At 39.7% G+C, this 18,091-nt stretch overlaps 1 protein-coding gene across 3 annotated transcripts in view; it reads right to left on the bottom strand.

Annotated features, from left to right (window-relative positions):
* Positions 1 to 4,311: 4,311 nt before the first annotated feature.
* AEBP2 (AE binding protein 2) overlaps positions 4,312 to 18,091 on the bottom strand; it is a 78,208-nt gene continuing 64,428 nt past the window's right edge. For 2 of the 3 annotated variants that reach the window (XM_040967562.1, XM_040967552.1), the window contains exons 5-9: positions 17,035 to 17,159; positions 11,336 to 11,403; positions 8,689 to 8,802; positions 6,395 to 6,421; positions 4,312 to 5,847 (exon numbers count right to left, since the gene is read on the bottom strand). In XM_040967562.1, coding sequence (XP_040823496.1) covers positions 5,802 to 5,847; positions 6,395 to 6,421; positions 8,689 to 8,802; positions 11,336 to 11,403; positions 17,035 to 17,159 — 380 coding nt within the window. In that variant the 3' untranslated portion in view covers positions 4,312 to 5,801. The remainder of the gene's footprint in view (positions 5,848 to 6,394; positions 6,422 to 8,688; positions 8,803 to 11,335; positions 11,404 to 17,034; positions 17,160 to 18,091) is intronic. The other variant, XM_040967554.1, reaches the window with a different exon arrangement.

Below are 18,091 nucleotides of genomic sequence, written 5' to 3'. Positions count from 1 at the left end.
AGTTTAACACCTTACACTGAAAAGCACAAGTATATCAGGATTGATACAGTATGGGAAAAGACCATCACAACTCGGTTGTTGGAAGCTTATGCTAGTCTCTCCACTTTAGGAAAATACTGTGGCAATAACACACCTTGTAATAGATGCAGGTTTAATCCTATAATAAAACCCAACTGACATTACACAACTAACTTATTATGTAACATCTTGTCATGGAGGAGGGAATCAGAAAAGCAGGTGTGGAAGGATTCAACATGGAATCTGGTGTGCTTGACTCAACATGAGTGCTCTCCTGCATTAATCTGATCACTTGACAAGTAGAACTTTAATAATATACAAATCGATTGTTGAAGAATACTGATGTTTAGGGCATATGTTGAAAAGACTGCCACAAGACTGCAAAAATAAAACCAGTTCACACGCGTTATATGGACAGAAGAAAAACCTAAATAAGTTAATTTCCATAAAAACTGACCTTTGCTATGTAAATACGAGTTCATCAACAGCTGCTGGAAGCCTTTCCATCAAAGCCTAAAACATATGTAAGTTGAACCACCTGCCCTGGGCCAAGCTTTTATGAGTCACCTTCTTCTTAGAACCTATGTGGGGTTTTCCAAAGTTCACAGAAAATATTTTTAAAAGAAGTAAGTTGTATTTTTCAAATTTCTTTCTGTTTCAAAGATTCTTATTTATTTCAATTGGAAAGTCAGATTTACACAGAAAAGATCTTGCATCCACTGGTTGATTCTCCAAGCGGCCGCAAGACCAGAGCTGAGCAGATTCAAAGTCAGGAGCCAGAAGTCTCTTCCAGGAAAACCAAGCAGGTGCAGGGTCCCAAAGTTATCCTTCACTGCTTCTGCTGCTTTCCTCTGCCAATAAGCAAGGAGTTGGGTGGGAAGTAGAGCGGTCAGGACCCAAAGTGGTGTCCATACAGGATGCAGGTGCTTATGGGTGGAGGATTAGTCATTTGAGCTATCATAAGGGCCTGGAATTTCAATTTGCCAAAATACACTTACATTTAACAGTAACTTCTCCTTGTGAGTCATTCCTTAGCCACGACCCCTTCCCTGAAAACTCCTATGCTTTTTCAGACAGTATGCAAAATGTAATAAATTATGCACACACAAGACATGCAAGCCACCTGCACACAAACGTCTGGAACAGTCCTAACATAAATCCATGACAAGCTTCACAGCCAACTTTGCAAACTGTTCGGTTTTCAGGGTCAGCATCACGCTACAGCAAGTTAAGCCTCTGCCTGCAACACCAGCATTCGATATGGTTGCTGGTTCAAGTCCTAGCTGTTGCATTTCTGATCTAGATTCCTGCTAACGCACATGGGAAAGCAGCAGAAGATGGCTCAAGTGCTTGGATCCAGCTACAAAAAGAAAACTCCTGGCTTCAGATGGATCAGCTCTGGCTGTAGCAGTCACTTGGGAAGTGAACAAGTGATGGAAGATCTCACTGTCTCTCCTGCCATCTATCTGTAACTCTGCATTCCAAAGAAATAGATCATTCTAAAACAAGTTAGGTTTTCTATAACTGGATCATACAAGCATTCGAAGAGGAAAGGTCAGGGTGGGGTTATTGTCTCTGGGATCATTACAAAGTATTCAAAGAAAGCAGAAGGTCCACTGACTTGAGTATGTGAGAGCAACATAGCAGTGATTCTTTACATTGAGGATATCAAGACAAGCTAAAGTCTACGCCCATTATAAGGGGCACATCAATGCTTCATGTTTTCTAACTACAATTCTTCAACATAACTTCTCATAACTGTATGTCTATGAACTCCTTCAAGAGGTATCCTGGGGATGACTTCAAGCCATGTACCAATGCGCAGGACCAGCTGGGGCAGCAACAGGAACACAGCATCTCGAAAGCATCACAGGACATACCTAACAACCCGAGAGGCAACTGGGAAAAGAATTCTTAAAACATCTGGATTCCAATCTCTGCCATTTACAAGACCTTTTTGATCTTCAGGAGATCAGAACCATATGCAACATAATTCAGGAAATTGCTCAGAACAGACTACAGGATTTTTTTTTTAATTTTTGAAGACAGAAAAAAAAAAACAGCAACAACTCTTAGCTAAATGAAAAGCTGTAGTGTTAAAATTGCAAATTACTGGGCCTGGCATGGTAGCCTAGCGGCTGAAGTCCTCACCTTGCACGTGTCAGGATCCAATACCAGCCCCGCTTCCCATCCAGCTCCCAGCTTATGGCCTGGGAGCGCAGTCAAGGATTGCCCAAAGCCTTGAGACCCTACACCTGCCTGGGAGACGTGGAAGAGGCTCCAAGCTCCTGGCTTCAGATCGGCACACCTCCAGCCACTGTGGCTGCTTCTTGGGGAATGAATCATCCGACAGAAGATCTTCTTTTCTATCTCTCCTTCACTGCGCATATCGGACTTTCCAATAAAAATAAAATGAATCTTAAATAAAAATTGTGGATTGTCCTATACCAAGTCACAAGATTTTTTTTTAAGAAATCAAAAGTGGGCCCAGCGCTGTGGCCTAGTGGCTAAAGTCCTCACCTTGAGCGTGCCGGGATCCCATACAGGCGCTGGTTCTAATCCCAGCAGCTCCACTTCTCATCCAGCACCCTGCTTGTGGCCTGGGAAAGCAGTCGAGGACGGCCCAGAGCATGGGGACCCTTCACCCACGTAGGAGACCTGGTAGAAGTTCCTGGCTCCATGCTTCGGATCAGCGCAGCACTGGCTGTTGCAGTCACTTGGGGAGTAAATCACTGGACAGAAGATCTTCCTCTCTGTCTCTCCTCCTCTGTGTATATCTGCCTTTCCAATAAAAATATATAAATCTTAAAAAAAAGAAGAAATAAAAAATAAAATTATATAACGGAAAATTTCCTAACAAAATGTTTAGCAATTTATGAAATATGAATCACTTCTCTCAGAAAAACTTATATTCAATGATTTAATTTTTTCTATAGATGCGCTGTATACATTTATACAGAAACATATAAAAGCACTCTGTAGGGCTGAACCTCAGGGTTTGTTTTATGCATTAAGGCACACAAACCATTTTCTGTTTGCCTTTTGGAAAACTGATACAGAGGTATTTCTGTTTTCTTAGTTTTTTGAGGTTATGACAAGGAAACACATCCATCAAGTATTTTAAATACTTCACCGATATGTTCCCATTTTTATGTTTTATTTTAAAAATCTAACAAGTTAACCAACCCTTTAAAAAAAATACTCTTTAGGAGAGCAAATAGTAAAAGATGTTTTCAGTAACTGTAGCAAAATCATCTTTTTGAGAATTGTGTGAATTTAAAACATTTCGTTTATATGTAAAGGGAGAAAACACTTCAGTCCCTGACAGTTAACCACTGCCAACTTGCATTGCCTTTCACCTACAATCCAGAAGTAACGTGTGTCCACTTTAGGGAAAATTATATACGAAACATTTATTAGAAAAATAAACAACTTAAAATTCACAATATTTTCCACTTCAATATTCTTTTAGATAAAGCAGATGTGTCTTAAGATTCAAACATATCTGGTTTATAAAATCTTAGTCTTATTTTGTAGAACAAAATACAAAAATACAGAAGATGAAAGGGTGGACTATTAACAAGCATTAAAAAATCCAACATAAAATGTCTTCCAAAAAGAGCATCTGTAACAGATACATCAAACAGTTTTTCACTGGAAATTTATTGTACTAGCATGTCACCAAGATCGACATTATCATATTGAACCTAAGTCCATTTTTCCACAAATTTTATCAGCTAGACCAAGGGCCACACAGTGTCTATTTTGGATTTCAGGCCCTGAGGTTAGCACTCAGCTCTGCCTTTCCAGGAAGAAGGCCGTAAGACACCACGCTGGAGAGCCCTACGCAAGAGGGCCGTGCACACCTGTCCGTGAACTTGAAGTAAGGGATAGTAACGGCACACCTGACCGTGGACTTGAAGTAAGGGATAGTAGATTACTTGGGGCACCACACTTTAGATTAGGCAGAACAACACAGCCGGGTACAGATTCATGAATACCACAAGTTAAAATTTTCACTTACTCCCAACCATATATGTGTATACATAACAAATAATAAGATGGGCTCATTTTAATTCTTCATTTTTTTTTGGTGTGATAAGACCATTAAACCCAAGTCATACAGGCAGCAAAACATAAAGCGCGAATGACTAAGTTTTTAGCAGATCATCAATAACCATTTATACACAACAATAACCGCGAACCCATTCACTGTGTCCCTAAAGAATATTAACTGTATCTTCTCGCAGGTCATTTTAAAATTTAACAGAATAGTTACAATTTGAAACTAAATGCAGTTTGTTTTGTTTTATTAGAAAAAATACTCAAGCAAGGTCTACAATCATCAGTCAATTAAGAATGACTTACAAGAACATGAGGCAATAAAATAAAAATACAGGTACAAACTATATATCCAAAACACTTCTATTTGGCAACTGTATAACAAATCAAAACTTCAAAAAGAACAAAGGAGATTGCAGATTACTTTGAAGATACAGTATAAAGCAACTGATGAAGTGCTTAAGCAAAAACAAAATAGTAATACACTGCTTTTCTTTTAAAAAATAAAATCCCATTTGCTACAGATGGTGTGGATAATAATACCCTTATTAAACAGCCATTCCAGAATGTCTTATAGTAGCAGTGCTTTTTATTTGCACTTCATTTACTTTTATATGACTCATTTCGCATATATAGCTCTCTACCCACTGTTAATTAATAAAGTCTCCTATAATTTTATTATTTTAAAAATTTTTTAAGCAAATGACAAATGACTTAAACATCATGGAAATCTTTCCCATTTTGGAGCCAAAGGCTTACTTCTATATTTTTGTCTATTTTTTTTTTAATTAGTGTAAAAACTGCTGGTTTTTATATCACGGTAGTAAAGTGAAAACTCCTGAATCAGGAGTATTTTCTGCAGTCTGACTGCATATAACAACAAACTTTACAATATGTCCTTCCAACAGCAAGGAAACAATGGATTTCATGGTCACTGTCAGAAGTGAGTGCCATAATTCCATTATGGACGTAGGTCCTCCCTCAAAGACGTTCTGGAAGGATGTTCAATGCGTTCTGTTCTCATAGATATTAACAGTAGTACATAGTCCCTTAAGTCTGCAAAAGACATTTATTGTTAAAGAAGGTGCTTTTATTAACAATTCCTCTGGCAGCACTAGTGAATTACAATATCCTTCAATATTATTTCTACCATAATATATACATTTAACTTTCATGCCTCTAGAAAAACATCTACAGTACATTTCATAATATAAAAATATATTACAAATCTGCAGATTTATTTACAAGCAATGTTCTATTATCTCTATGCAACATTTGTTTGATAACAATACTAACAAGTTACACATATTCCATTTCTTTAAGTAAAAAAAAAAATCCATATGGCTTCTTGCTTTTAGCAAGCAAGAAAATGATTTCCTTTTCAAAACCAACTTTGGTGCATAAAGGATTCAGCTTGAAGATACTTTAAAAAAAATACAATTTTTCTTATATTGATAAAAAAACCAACTACTCTCTCCTCAGGAAAAAAAATTAGAGTCATATAGGTTAAATGAAAATACAAAGATTACTCAAATAATTTGAAATAGAGGTTTTTCAAAAACCGTTAACAGATGAATTATATAGGTAAATATTAACATACTGTACTCCATGAGGAAACCCTAGTCCTGCCAAGGGAGCCACGATACACACTGCAACACTCTGTAACAGTTATTCTCAGCCCTAATTCGAAAGACGGATTTTTAGTTGATTGCAAATGTCCTTCACTGTTTGCTTAAATACAAATTGAACACTTTTCTTATCAGAGTTCTGCAAAAGAACACAAATGGCAACCAATCACATCTATTTATAATTGAAAAGTTAATTATCTCTTGATAATTCTCATGGCCTAAATATTTCCTAATATAATTCCATTCAATAGACACTGTTAAGACAAGCATCTTTACAGTGCTTTTGGTATTTTTAAGGACACATGTTGTGTTGGTTTTTCTTTTCAGTATAACTATTGTAACTAATAGAGGGAAGGAAAAAAAGCAGCTTAAAGCAGTAAGCATGCAAAGCCTTTAAGAAACTGTTCCACTACGTTGCCAGCAGAGTGTTTGCTCAGTCTCCCACAGTACCATTCCATGAAAACGTGGACATACAGTAATATATTAATATATTCCACCAAAGAGCCTACTTCATTCACAGAATGTTTACACTAAGCATAAATATTATTCTAAATACTGGAAATCTTTTAAAGGGGATGGGAAGGGGACGGGGTCGACTCTAATGTGCAACTTTTCCTAAACCCATTGTCAGTGACTAAGACTGCAGGTGTCCCCGCTGTTTGCTTATGTATTTATTTATTTTTTACCTCTTCAACCTCTTCTGCGGCATTGTTCTAGAAAAAGAGAAAAAGGAATCTTCTTTTATTCAACTGAATCAAACACTGTATACTTCAAAAAGACATTAAAATTGTATGTTAAATCAAATAACCTTAAATATAACAAAAAAATTTTACTAAGTTTGTAAGAATTATTCAGCATCTAACACATATTTTAACCAACTACTACAACACACAAGTTCTAAATAACTCTTATTTGTAATCTCTTTTGAAGTCAAACACATTTTTTGAAGATTTGCCACGTTTTCATGTTAACATACACATAAGTAAAAATTATTCCTCCTAAAAACAAATTAGAATAATGCTTCTTTCCTTTCACTTCATTCCACGTATTTTTCTAGTCACTCTAACCACCAGGCCATGACGTACACCACTGTGCAGTGGAGGACAGTCGATACCCATTCCCACAAGAGAACACAGAGATTAGAATCCAAATTAAAATTCACAGGTTTTTAGTAAAGGAAAGCTAATCTACAGAAGCACTTATCATGCCTAAATCATACTACGTAGCAAGAATGAAGGCAAAACACTTTGAGAACACTCTGAAGCTCTCTTGGACTGATGTTTAAGTCACTGAGCACTAAGACAGCCAAGCTGCTTGCAGCACAAACAGAGCAAGTCGAGGCAGGGCAGCAACAGAAGGCCGTCAACACCCGGTCACTGCTCCGAGACTAATAACCACATCTGTAAAGGCAGCACTGCTCTCAATAATGCAGTCTTTTAGGATGCTACTTTTATTACCCCTCTCTGCAAAAAATCAGCAGAAATAATTCCTAAATTAAGTACCAGTGAGAACAATTATTTTCCCTTAAGAATCAGAGAGGTAGGTTCTGACGTCCCACATTTCTGCTAGTGAATTTTCCTCATTGCTCTCCTTGTCATGTATCTCACGGTGCAAAGAACAACTCTTGCTGTAAAATTGCGCAGTTTCAAGAGGATGGTAAAGAAATACTTGCTGAAATAAGGAAAGTAAAGTGTCTCGAAGTTCGTGCTCATTACCTGAGAAGGTCATTCTCAAAAAAATGTTTCAAATTACTGAAATACTGCCTGTAATACTGAGTATCATCTCAAAATGCAGACTCATGAAACAAATGGAACCTTCAATGTGTGGGATTATCATCAAATTAGCAATTCTTATCATAGCTAAAACTCATCTTTGTGGATTATTATTGTATATCATCATACTCTTTTTCAACCTATTCCTATGCAAAACAAATACTAACATTTCATTTAAAAACATAAAAAGTTCATTCAGTTAAGAACTCCTTTTCAAAACTGGTTATGATTTTCCTAATTTTTTTATTTACCCTTGGATATGTCACGAACAGTCGGTTTTGGCACATACTATCAGCATAACTTCAGGCAAATTAAGCTATTTAATATCCTGCATGTTTCGATTTGTAAAATGGAGATGGCAACACCTAATACACAGAGCTGCTAGCAAGATGAAGTTTATGCAAAAGATCTCTGAAAGTGACTGAGCACTCCTCTTGCTTCCCAACCGAGTCAGGTCAGAAAAGCATCAGGGTTGTGAACGCTGAGTCAGCCTTTACCCAAACACAGCAACATGTACACTGCTCTCTCAAAGCCCGAGGAGGGGAGACAGTTTAAAATTCCAACTAGTTACTGCATTTGTATTCCCAGGTCCACAAAACCCTGTACTACAGAAAGAATTACATATTTAAACGAATGCAACTTATTTTGGAAAATTTTCTGGTACATATAAGCACTTTGAATGTAAAGGTACTTTTAAAATTGAAATTAAATCCAATATATACTTTCAAAAATTCTTTCTAAATATGTAATTTTTAAATAATTTTATGATGATTTTCATATATGCAACGTACTAAAATGTATACTGAGCATCCATAATCCAAAAGCCCACAAGCAAAAGCGCCAGCAAGCTAAATAGGAGTGCATGCGAGGCACTTGAGACTGCATCCAAGGACGCGCCACCAGAATCTCACAAGTTACACAACTGGAAACACTTCTGGTCACAAGCATTGTGACTAAGGAATGCTCAGTATAAATACATAAAGAAGTTGTAAGTTCTCCAAAACTTAGGGAGATTCAAGAACGTAATTTTAAAAAGCAAAAGCAAACACCAACAACTGAATTACCTGTATATGTTTGGGTCCAAAAGTAAGGCAGTATCTTTGGGTAGCAAAAGCAAACACCAACAACTGAATTACCTGTATATGTTTGGGTCCAAAAGCAAGGCAGTATCTTTGGGTAGCAAAAGCAAACACCAACAACTGAATTACCTGTATATGTTTGGGTCCAAAAGCAAGGCAGTATCTTTGGGTAGCTTTGATAAATGAACCACTTTCGTTTTTAACTGATGTCGTTCACTTTCGTTCACCCACACATCTGGCAGACTACGGATCCAAAGAAAAAGAATTTCAGATTTATCTTTAATATTCCTTCGCAATCATCCGCAGTCATTTGGTTACAAAGGCCTTTCACTTCCTGCTACAGGGCTACCAGATCCAGCAAGGTTTTCAGAATCCAAGGAAGTAGCTAGACATGAAGCCCTAGATAAGAAATGCAACACTAAACTGTCAACACGAATTAAAGATTTTTATTGGCAGAGCCATGATCACAGAAACAGTCAGCTGGCTTTTAACAAAATGAAAATCACAACTGACCTTCTTTTCATTTGATCAAAGAATCTGACAAAAAGTTTCTTACAAAAACAAACAAAAAAGGCTGAACTTCATGTTGTTTTTTAAAAGTTATAGCCAAGCAGCCCAATGCAATAGCCTAGTGGCTGAAGTCCTCGACATGAATGGCCACCAGTTCTAATCACAGCAGCCTGCTTCCGATCCTGCTCCCTGCTTGTGGCCTTGGAAAGCAGTAAAGGAAAGCCAAACGCCTTGGGTTCCTGTACCCGAGGGGACACCTGGAGGAGGCTCCTGGCTTCTGATCAGATCAGCACCAGTCGTTGCGGCCGCTTGGGGAGTGAATCACAGACTGTTTCCCTCCTTTCTATACATCTGCCTTACAATAATAAATGTATAACCAAAACTCTGATTCAAATCTAATCCTCCAAAGAAATTCAAGTAATAGTATTTTGATATGTAGATTAATGAACTTTCAAACTACTAGCAGTACAGAAACTTTTTATAAAATATGTGTTTCAAGCTATAATATAAAAAGAGCTTAGTAGATAACATGAATATTCATTAAGGAAAAAAATGGAAGAGAAAGAACAAATAACATCAAATCTGGGCTTGTGCTATGGTACAGTGAATTAAGCTACTCCCATCTCCACCTCCCCCCCAATAATTTTTATTTACTTCAAATTAAAGGAGAGCCACACTTCCCATCCAACTGTTGCTTGTGGCCTAAGAAAGCAGGTGAGGATGGCCCAACGCTTTGGGACCCTGCACCCATGTGGGAGACCCAGAGGAGGCTCCTGGCTCCTGGCTTCAGATTGGCTATGATCAGCTCAGCTCTGGCCACTATGGCTACCTGGTGAGTGATTTTCCAAAATAAAAATAAATAAAATCTTAAAAACAAAACAAAAAGTTAAGAGTAGGAGAGAAGGAAAACATCCACCTTGTGGCTCATGCCACCAAGCCAAAGCCAGGAGTTCCAAAAATAGAAAAACAAAGTGAGGAGTTCCAAGACTGACTCCCTTTGGTGGCAGAGATCCACGCACTAGGACTGTCCTCCGTCCTCTGTCATGTCCCTCAGGGCCCACGCAGGGAGCCTTTCCCATAGGAGCGGCCACAGCATATCTGCAGCTCCGACCAGACTGCTCGAAGCCCCCACTTGCCATCCCAGCATCACACAGTTCAAGTCCTGGCTTCTGAACTTCCAATCCAGCACCCTGGTAATGTGGCTGGGAAAGCAGTGCACATGACCCAAGCCTTTGGCCCCTGTCACCCACTCCCAAGGGAGGACCCAGATGGAAATTCCAGGCTCTGGCCTTGGCCAGGTCCAGCACAAAGCCCAGTCATATCGCCAACAGAGAAGTTAAGTAGCAGATGTACAAACTGAAGTTCTCTCTGTCACTCTCAGATAAATAAAATATTAACTTCAGGGGGAAAAAAACCCCAGCAGGTCACTAAAAATAGTAACAATTAAGATGCACTGTAAACCCAAGATGGAATGGTAAGAGCCAGTGTCAATGATAACGGAGAAAAATCACCCGTCTCTAACACAGACAGGCACACAACGGGGTACAAACTCTCAGAGGCACTTCTCCTTTAGTAGAGAACAATCATTGATGTTTAGCAAAAAGGACTGAGTTAATAAAGTTGAGCTTTTCCACAAAGGGGGAGGGGACAGGAGGCGGTGGGATAGGCCTGTGTGCGTGAGTTTTTAAGATGAAGAGGTGAGGAAGCGCATAGGGAGAGCTAAGGCTAAATAAGCTCTTTAATGTGTCAACACAGATTGTACATTTTTATGTTAAAAGAGAATTCCAAATTCTCTCCACGCTCACTGATAGCTAGAAAAACAATACTGTAAGAAAATGCATGGCTGTAAGTGCACAGAACGAAATTCCACGCAATTTATTCTGTTCTTGGTGTTTATCAATTTGAACCAAAAATTCTGTGACATGTTAATTGTTTTAACAAGGAAATTCTAGCTAAAAAGATAAAGGAAATTTAATATGAAATATCTGAATTGAAGAGTACCTAGGTAAGAAGTAGTATCAAATTCAAAGAAAAGCTAACATTAATTAAAAATCATCACAGCAATTCGTATTAGAAGCAATTTTAAAAAACTTAGTTTTTCAGTTTTTAACTTTACCAGATAGTCTCTTCAATCCTAACAACCTCAAAATTTACAATCTCATTTCTCTAATGGTTTGCATTTGAATTTAGTAACTTACTCATTCTGAAGTATAATATGCTAATAAAAACAAGGTGTGAATCTATTCTATGTATTTCCCAAACTTACATGTCTTCAGGCATCCAATGAAGCAGAAGTTTTATCTTGCCAGAATCTTCTTTTCTCTTCGCTATTACCTGGAAATGACATGAAAAGAAACCATAAGAACAACTGTAAAACACCGCCTCTTGGTGTTCTTAGCAAGGACTCTGTTCTCGCGCTGGATGAGCGGCTGCCGCCACAAGGCCCTGCTCCTCCCAGCCCTGCACTACTCTTTCACACTTCAGTGTCAGGAAACCCAAAGCACTGTTGTGTGAGAAATAAATTAACAAAACTTGGACACCTAATTAAAAGTAATACCTATCAATTCAGTTAACAGTATGCGCTCAAAGATGTTCATGTTGAAGCAAACACTGCTGATCATTTCCAGTGCAAAACAAGTGAAATATCCAGACACAAAGGTCTACTGGCCACCTTCTGCAGTAAAACCAACTGTCTCCATCAAGCTGTGACAAACACCTGCACAACCACTGCAGCCTCGTGCTTTCCTGGACCTTCTCTAACCCCCAAAGCCAATCTACCCAGTACCCAAGGTACTTGTTCCAAAATGCAAATTCAACAGCATCTGATTTTTAACAGATGCTATTTTTAACCCAGAAATGGCATGCTTTTTTTCCTCAAATCTTAATTTATTTTATGTATTTGAGAGGCAGAAAGATAAAGAAGTACCCATCACAGGTACACTCCCTCAGATAGTTTTACGGGCCAGGATTGTGTCGGAGCTAAAGACATCACCTGGACACTTAATTTGCTTCTCCCACGCATGTGTCAGGAACAGAGCCCCAACTGCAGCCCAGGCTGCAGGCATTCCACTAGCGTCTTAACCATTGGCCAACAAAATCACATCCTAGACTCAGATTTTTTGGAAGAAGACAGCTCAAATGCTTGCTTGGATCCCAGTCACCCACAAAGACAGATTTGCGTTTAATCCCTGGCCATGCCCATTTGGGGAGTGAACCTGTGCAGGAAGACCAAAATAAATCATTTTAAACATAAAACCTGGGCCTGGTGCAACAGTCTAGTCTAGTGGCTAAAATCCTCGCCTTGCATAGTCTAGCATCACATATGGGCGCCATTTCATGTCCTGGAGGCCTCATTTTCCATCCAGCTCCCTGCTTGTGGCCTGGGAAAGCAGTCAAGGACGGCCCAAAGCCTTGGGACCCTGCATCCACATGGGAGACCTGGAAGAAGGTAGCTTCAGATCAGTGCAGCTCCGACCACTGCGGCTGCTTGGGGAGTGAACCATCAGATGGAAGATCTTCCTCTCTGTCTCTCCTCCTCTCTGTATATCTGATATTCCAATAAAAAAAAAAATAAATCTAAAAAAATAAAACTTTCTTATTATCCAAAATCCCTAGTTCTCAATAAATGTGGAAGGCAACAAAACTAATCCAAGGACCCAAGGATAGGTCTAGAGGTACTAAAGCACAGTACTTCCACAGTGAGACACACTGGAGAAAGGATGCAGGCCAAGCCAGCACAAGGAGCTGCCTAGCTGGATTCTGCTGACCTCTTCTGGAGAAGGCCTGAAACAAAGCCCCAACACAAACTGCACAGCAGCCTGCCTCTTGGCCAAGTGTTTCCTAAGGCTAACTTCCTAACAAAGAAGCTAACTTGTGATGAATTTTGAACATTTCTGATAACTAACAGAAGCGATTATCTGCATCTCTGGAGTGCTTGGCTCACCCAGCGTCCACAGAAGAGCATAGCCCAACAGGAATGATTCTTCCCCCCACCTTCACCCCAGCAACAACCAATCTGCAGGCTGCAGTTCACCTCTGCCCGTGCATCACTAACGGGCTGTCAAGGCTCGTGGCTCCCTTGTCAATTAGCACAGGTAAGGACCACCTTCTTAAGCCCTCCCAGATGTTTCCACAGCTAGAACACTTGCCATCTCACAAGTACTTTGATCCTCAGTAAAAATTTAATTTTCTTTTTAGACTCTTGATACACTATTTCTAGCTCTTCTTCCTTGAATTTGGAGGGGGGGGGAACAACGGACGGACTATCTCTATTCTTCCCATGATGAATCTACAAATTCCAGCAAAATAACTGCTTTATTGAAACATATGCAAGTTGGAACTTTTTTATATAAAGATTTCTCCATCTGACAAATCAGAGTTACAGAAAAAAGACACTAACACAGAGGGAGAAATGGATATGGCTTACAACTGCCGATTCACTCTCCAAATAGCTGCAACAGCCAGAGCTGGCCAAGCTGAACCCAGCAGCTTTCATCTGGGTCTCCCATGTGGGGGAGGGCCCAAACACTTAAGCCATCTTGTGCTGTTTGTCCCAGGCCTTTAGCAGGGAGCTGTGTCAAAACTAGAACAGTCAAGGCAAGAACCAGCACCAATGCAAGATGCTGGCATTACACGTAGCTACTTTACCAATACAAAATAGCTCCAACACCAGCACTTCACTTTTTTTTTTTTTAATTTTTTATTTTTATTGGAAAGGCGGATATACAGAGAGGAGAAACAGAGAGGAAGATCTTCCATCCGATGATTCACTCCCCAAGTGAGCGCAACGGGTCAATGCTATGCCGATCCAGAGCCAGGAGCCTCTTCCGGGTCTCCCACGCGGGTGCAGGGTCCCAAAGCTTTGGGCAGTCCTCGACTGCCTTCCCAGGCCACAGGCAGGGAGCTGGAAGGGAAGCAGGGCTGCCGGGATTAGAACCGGCGCCCATATGGGATCCCGGATGTGCAGGGCGAGGACCTTAACCACTGCGCCACCACGCCGGGCCCAGCACTTCACTTTTTAATAACTTTATTCATCATCACCAGTACCAATATCCTAAGGGCAAGGTATTTATGCGTTACTAGACAGGTATTTCTCCAAATCCTTACACATTTATGTGAGTCCTCCATTAGTCCTCAACTTTTTTCTATTCACAGCTAATTTATAAGTGATCTCACCAATACCCATAAACACCACTGATACACTATAAGTTCCTCATAGCCACTTCTCTCTGAACTGTGAAATCCATCTGCATACGTGACAAGAGCTGTGACTGGATGCTCAAAAGACCTCGAACACACATCCAAAGCAGCAGCTCTTCTACGCCCCTCTCTCCCAATCTGCACATCCCAAAGCCTCTATTAAAACAGCAATTCTATCACTCAAGTCTCCGGCCCTGGCCTTAAACACTTGGAGACATATTCTCCTATAATCCCACATCTGATCATCTGTAAATCTTACCCATACTAACTTTCGCAAAATGCATCTAGAATCTAACTCATATCACCTCCAACGCAATTATTCATGTTGATGCCCCTATCATGTTCACCTGAGTCGTTCATTTTAGAACGAGCATATCACAACCGACCAGAGAAAAACAAAACAATAAGTTCTTCAGGGAAATGTGGGGGTAGGGAGAAGATGCAAAACTACACAGAAAACTTTACAGAGATGGGAACATTCTATATTCAAACTGAAGTAGTGCTCTCGTTCAGCATGTACAACTGAAAATGCATTAACACTATATACTTTAAATGGTGTGGTCTATCAAACAAAAATTAGGCCTGAAAGTTATTTAAAAAAAAAAAGACATAATGTCCATCCAGATGCCTTCAACAGCTTCCCACCAAACACAAAATACAAGCCAATGTCTTAAGTGCAATGAATTTCTCCAAACACTTTGGGTGATTTCCTCCTCTTCTTACTGATTCTCTCAGTTTCAAATACACCTGGACTATTCCCACTCCAGCATGGTGTCCTACACCTCCCTTCAATCCCTGAGAAGAGGGTGTGAACACATCCATTTGCTGGTTTATTCCCCAAAATACACTCAACCAGGACTGGACAGGTCAATGCCAGGAGATTCATTCAAGTCTCTCACATGGGTGGCAGGAACTGAATCATTTGAACCCTCACCTGTCACCCCCCACGAAAGGTCCTCATTAAAAGGATCAGAATCAGGGGTGGGGTAGCAGCTGACTCAAAACTAGGCACTCTGATGATACCTGATAAGATATATCACGCAGACAAGTGGTGTCACTGTGCTTCAACATGCACCCTATTAACATCTAACTTCTTTGGGAAGGTCAGATTTCAATAACCAATGCACACAGAACTTGAAGTCCAAGAGCAGAGCGAGCCTCAATGAGAACACTGAATGCCATAGGAACGTGCTGCATCTTAACTGCAGAGCTGCTTTACGTGCCATCAAGCAGGGCTGCACTTCCATTTATTCCAAAAGCACAATCCAGCATGGATTACTCTCTTGGTTCATTTAACTGACTGATCCAATTACATTTCCTAGAGTCCAGTCTGACCTAACCTGAGAGCAAAAATGACACATTAAATGATTCTCTCCTCAATCTTTATTAGTAACTGGGTATAATATTTTACCAATCAATTTATATGATGATTATCACAGAAACATACTATTTGAACATTTCATTGTCTTTGAAATGAAAACACATCAGGGACAAACAGCACAGCAGGTTGTTTTACATTTAAAAGGAAGGTGGGGAGAGATAATAGCTAGAGAAAATAGAGTTACATAATGTAAGGCAGACAGAAAACAGAATGAACAAAGTGAACAATGGAAGAGTCTATTAAAATAAATAGAAAAGCTAAATAATTGGGAAATAGGTATTTATAAAGGAAAAGGTGAAAATGCAATAAAATCTCATCACTACTGGAGAGGAGGAAAATCAAATTGAAGCCAAGCAAGACACATGCATCAACAACGACCTTTTCTTTTTAATGCTAATAAAATTAACTCAAACTTGATGTTTTTATATTACCAACAACCAAAGTGGAACATTCATTTACTGGGATTCAAGCTTCTAAGAGTTTGTTCTGTAAATTGCCTTGAGTAACATAGCTATACCAAACCAGCCCAGCTTGTTGCACAGCTGGTAAAGCTCCTGCCTGCATCCCACTTGTGCACAGCTTGGGGAGTCCTGGCTGCACCCCTTCTGACTCTGCTCCCTGGATCAGAAGCAGAAGATGATGCCCTGTGCTCCCATGGGAGACACTGAAGGAGCCCCTGACTCCTGACTTCGGTGAGGCCCAGACCTGGCCATCTGAAGAGTGAATAAGCAGACTGAAGAGATCTCTAACTCTTTCAAGTGAATTGAAAAAAAAAAAAAAAAAAGTAACTGCACTACAAACAGCAAAAGACAAGACAGACAGATCGATTCTCTATTAACTTCTAGTTTGACAAAAAAAAATTTATGCATAGCTTTTTCCAATTTGATATTTTGTTCTTCTGTGTTGAAAGCAGTCATTCAATATCGATACCATGCAGTGACAGGACAGACCAGTGGGACAATGAGAAACTCTTCCCCTACAAAGCTGGGAAGCATTGGCTAACACCACCTTATTTTCTGCTGAACACAACATCTGGTTGTTTGCAGCAGGTAAGGGAAGCGCACAATACACAGAGTAGAAATGGAGTCCAATGGTCTGATTTTACACAGAAGAATCAAAGGTCAGAAAAGAGAACTAGTCTACCTAAGGTTAGAGCCCAGTTTACTTCCAACAGCACTCCACGGGTGATGTGCCCTAATAGTCTTAATAAGCTAAAACCAAAGACTTTATAAAATACTCAGTTTAATCATAAACACAGGAAGTGCTTGCTTTATAATTAACAATACAAGATTTAAGCACTTTGTCACTTGAGTTTAGAAATACGATGATGAAAGTCAAGAACTATATGTATATATATAAAATTTGAAGTGGAAAAAAATACTTACAGTACTATGAAAAACAACACTGTGGCCTTTCCCTAAACTTTCTATATGAGCTGAGAGGTTAAAGCATATGGCTCGATGTCTTATTGCATCCAGTGTTTGTGCATCGAAGAAATCATGGGGTCGTGCTAAAAGTCAACACAAAAGACATCATTTAGAAAAATATTAACAGTCTTCAAAACAGTGAAGCAATTCATTTTCCATAAACATAATTATAAACAAGTAATATACAAGTAGTTATCTAAACACAGACTAGTTGAAAGATACAAAAGCAAAACTGCACCTAAGTGAATGAGGTCACCTAAGTGCTGACCTGAGACCTCATCACAGGATGTTACTGTCCGTCTCCTTGCTTCAGGAAACCATGGAGGGCCATGTCATGAACGACTCCTCCACACATCACCAGGGACAAACGTATTAAATACCAACATTCTACATTAATGCACAATCAAAATATTACTAGCAGTATTATTTTGAGACTTTTTTGATGATCATTTTCTGAATTGTGACTCAATAACACAATGAAAGAAAACGACAAACGTGATCATGTGAACGAAAGTGAGAATCAACAAAACTCTGGCTTCAGCTTTTATGGCCATTTGGGGGATCATTCAAAGAATGAAAGAACTCTCTTCCTGTCTCTTTCAAATAAACATGAAAGTAAACAAAAACATTTAAAAAAAATAAGGAGAATCTTTTAAAAGAATACCAAACAAGAACACCAGTCTCCCAAGTTCTTTGCCAGGATGCAGGATAAGCATCATGATAAGCAAAGTGGGGTCAGCACTGTGGCTCGGCGGTTATGCTGTTCCAACACAGCCCCGAGATGAGCACCAGCTGCTCCACAGAAAGCAGCCGGAAGCCTCACCGCCACGTGGGAAGCCAGGATGGAGACCAGGCTCTGGGCTTCCGCCGGGCCAATTCAAGCTGATGCTGCCACATGGGGAGTGAATCAGCACGGATACCTTTTTCACCTTTTCTGGGCACAGAAACCAAGAGCCTGGAACCCTATCTGACCTTCAGTGTGAGTGCAGGGGCCCCAGCACCAGGGCCATCCTGG

Source organism: Ochotona curzoniae, unplaced genomic scaffold (genome assembly GCF_017591425.1).
Source record: "Ochotona curzoniae isolate NIBS_2020 unplaced genomic scaffold, NIBS_Ocur_1.0 contig_1482, whole genome shotgun sequence".
Lineage (NCBI taxonomy): Eukaryota > Metazoa > Chordata > Mammalia > Lagomorpha > Ochotonidae > Ochotona > Ochotona curzoniae.
Note: the sequence above shows the minus strand (reverse complement) of the source record. Positions and strands in the feature narration are given on the sequence as shown.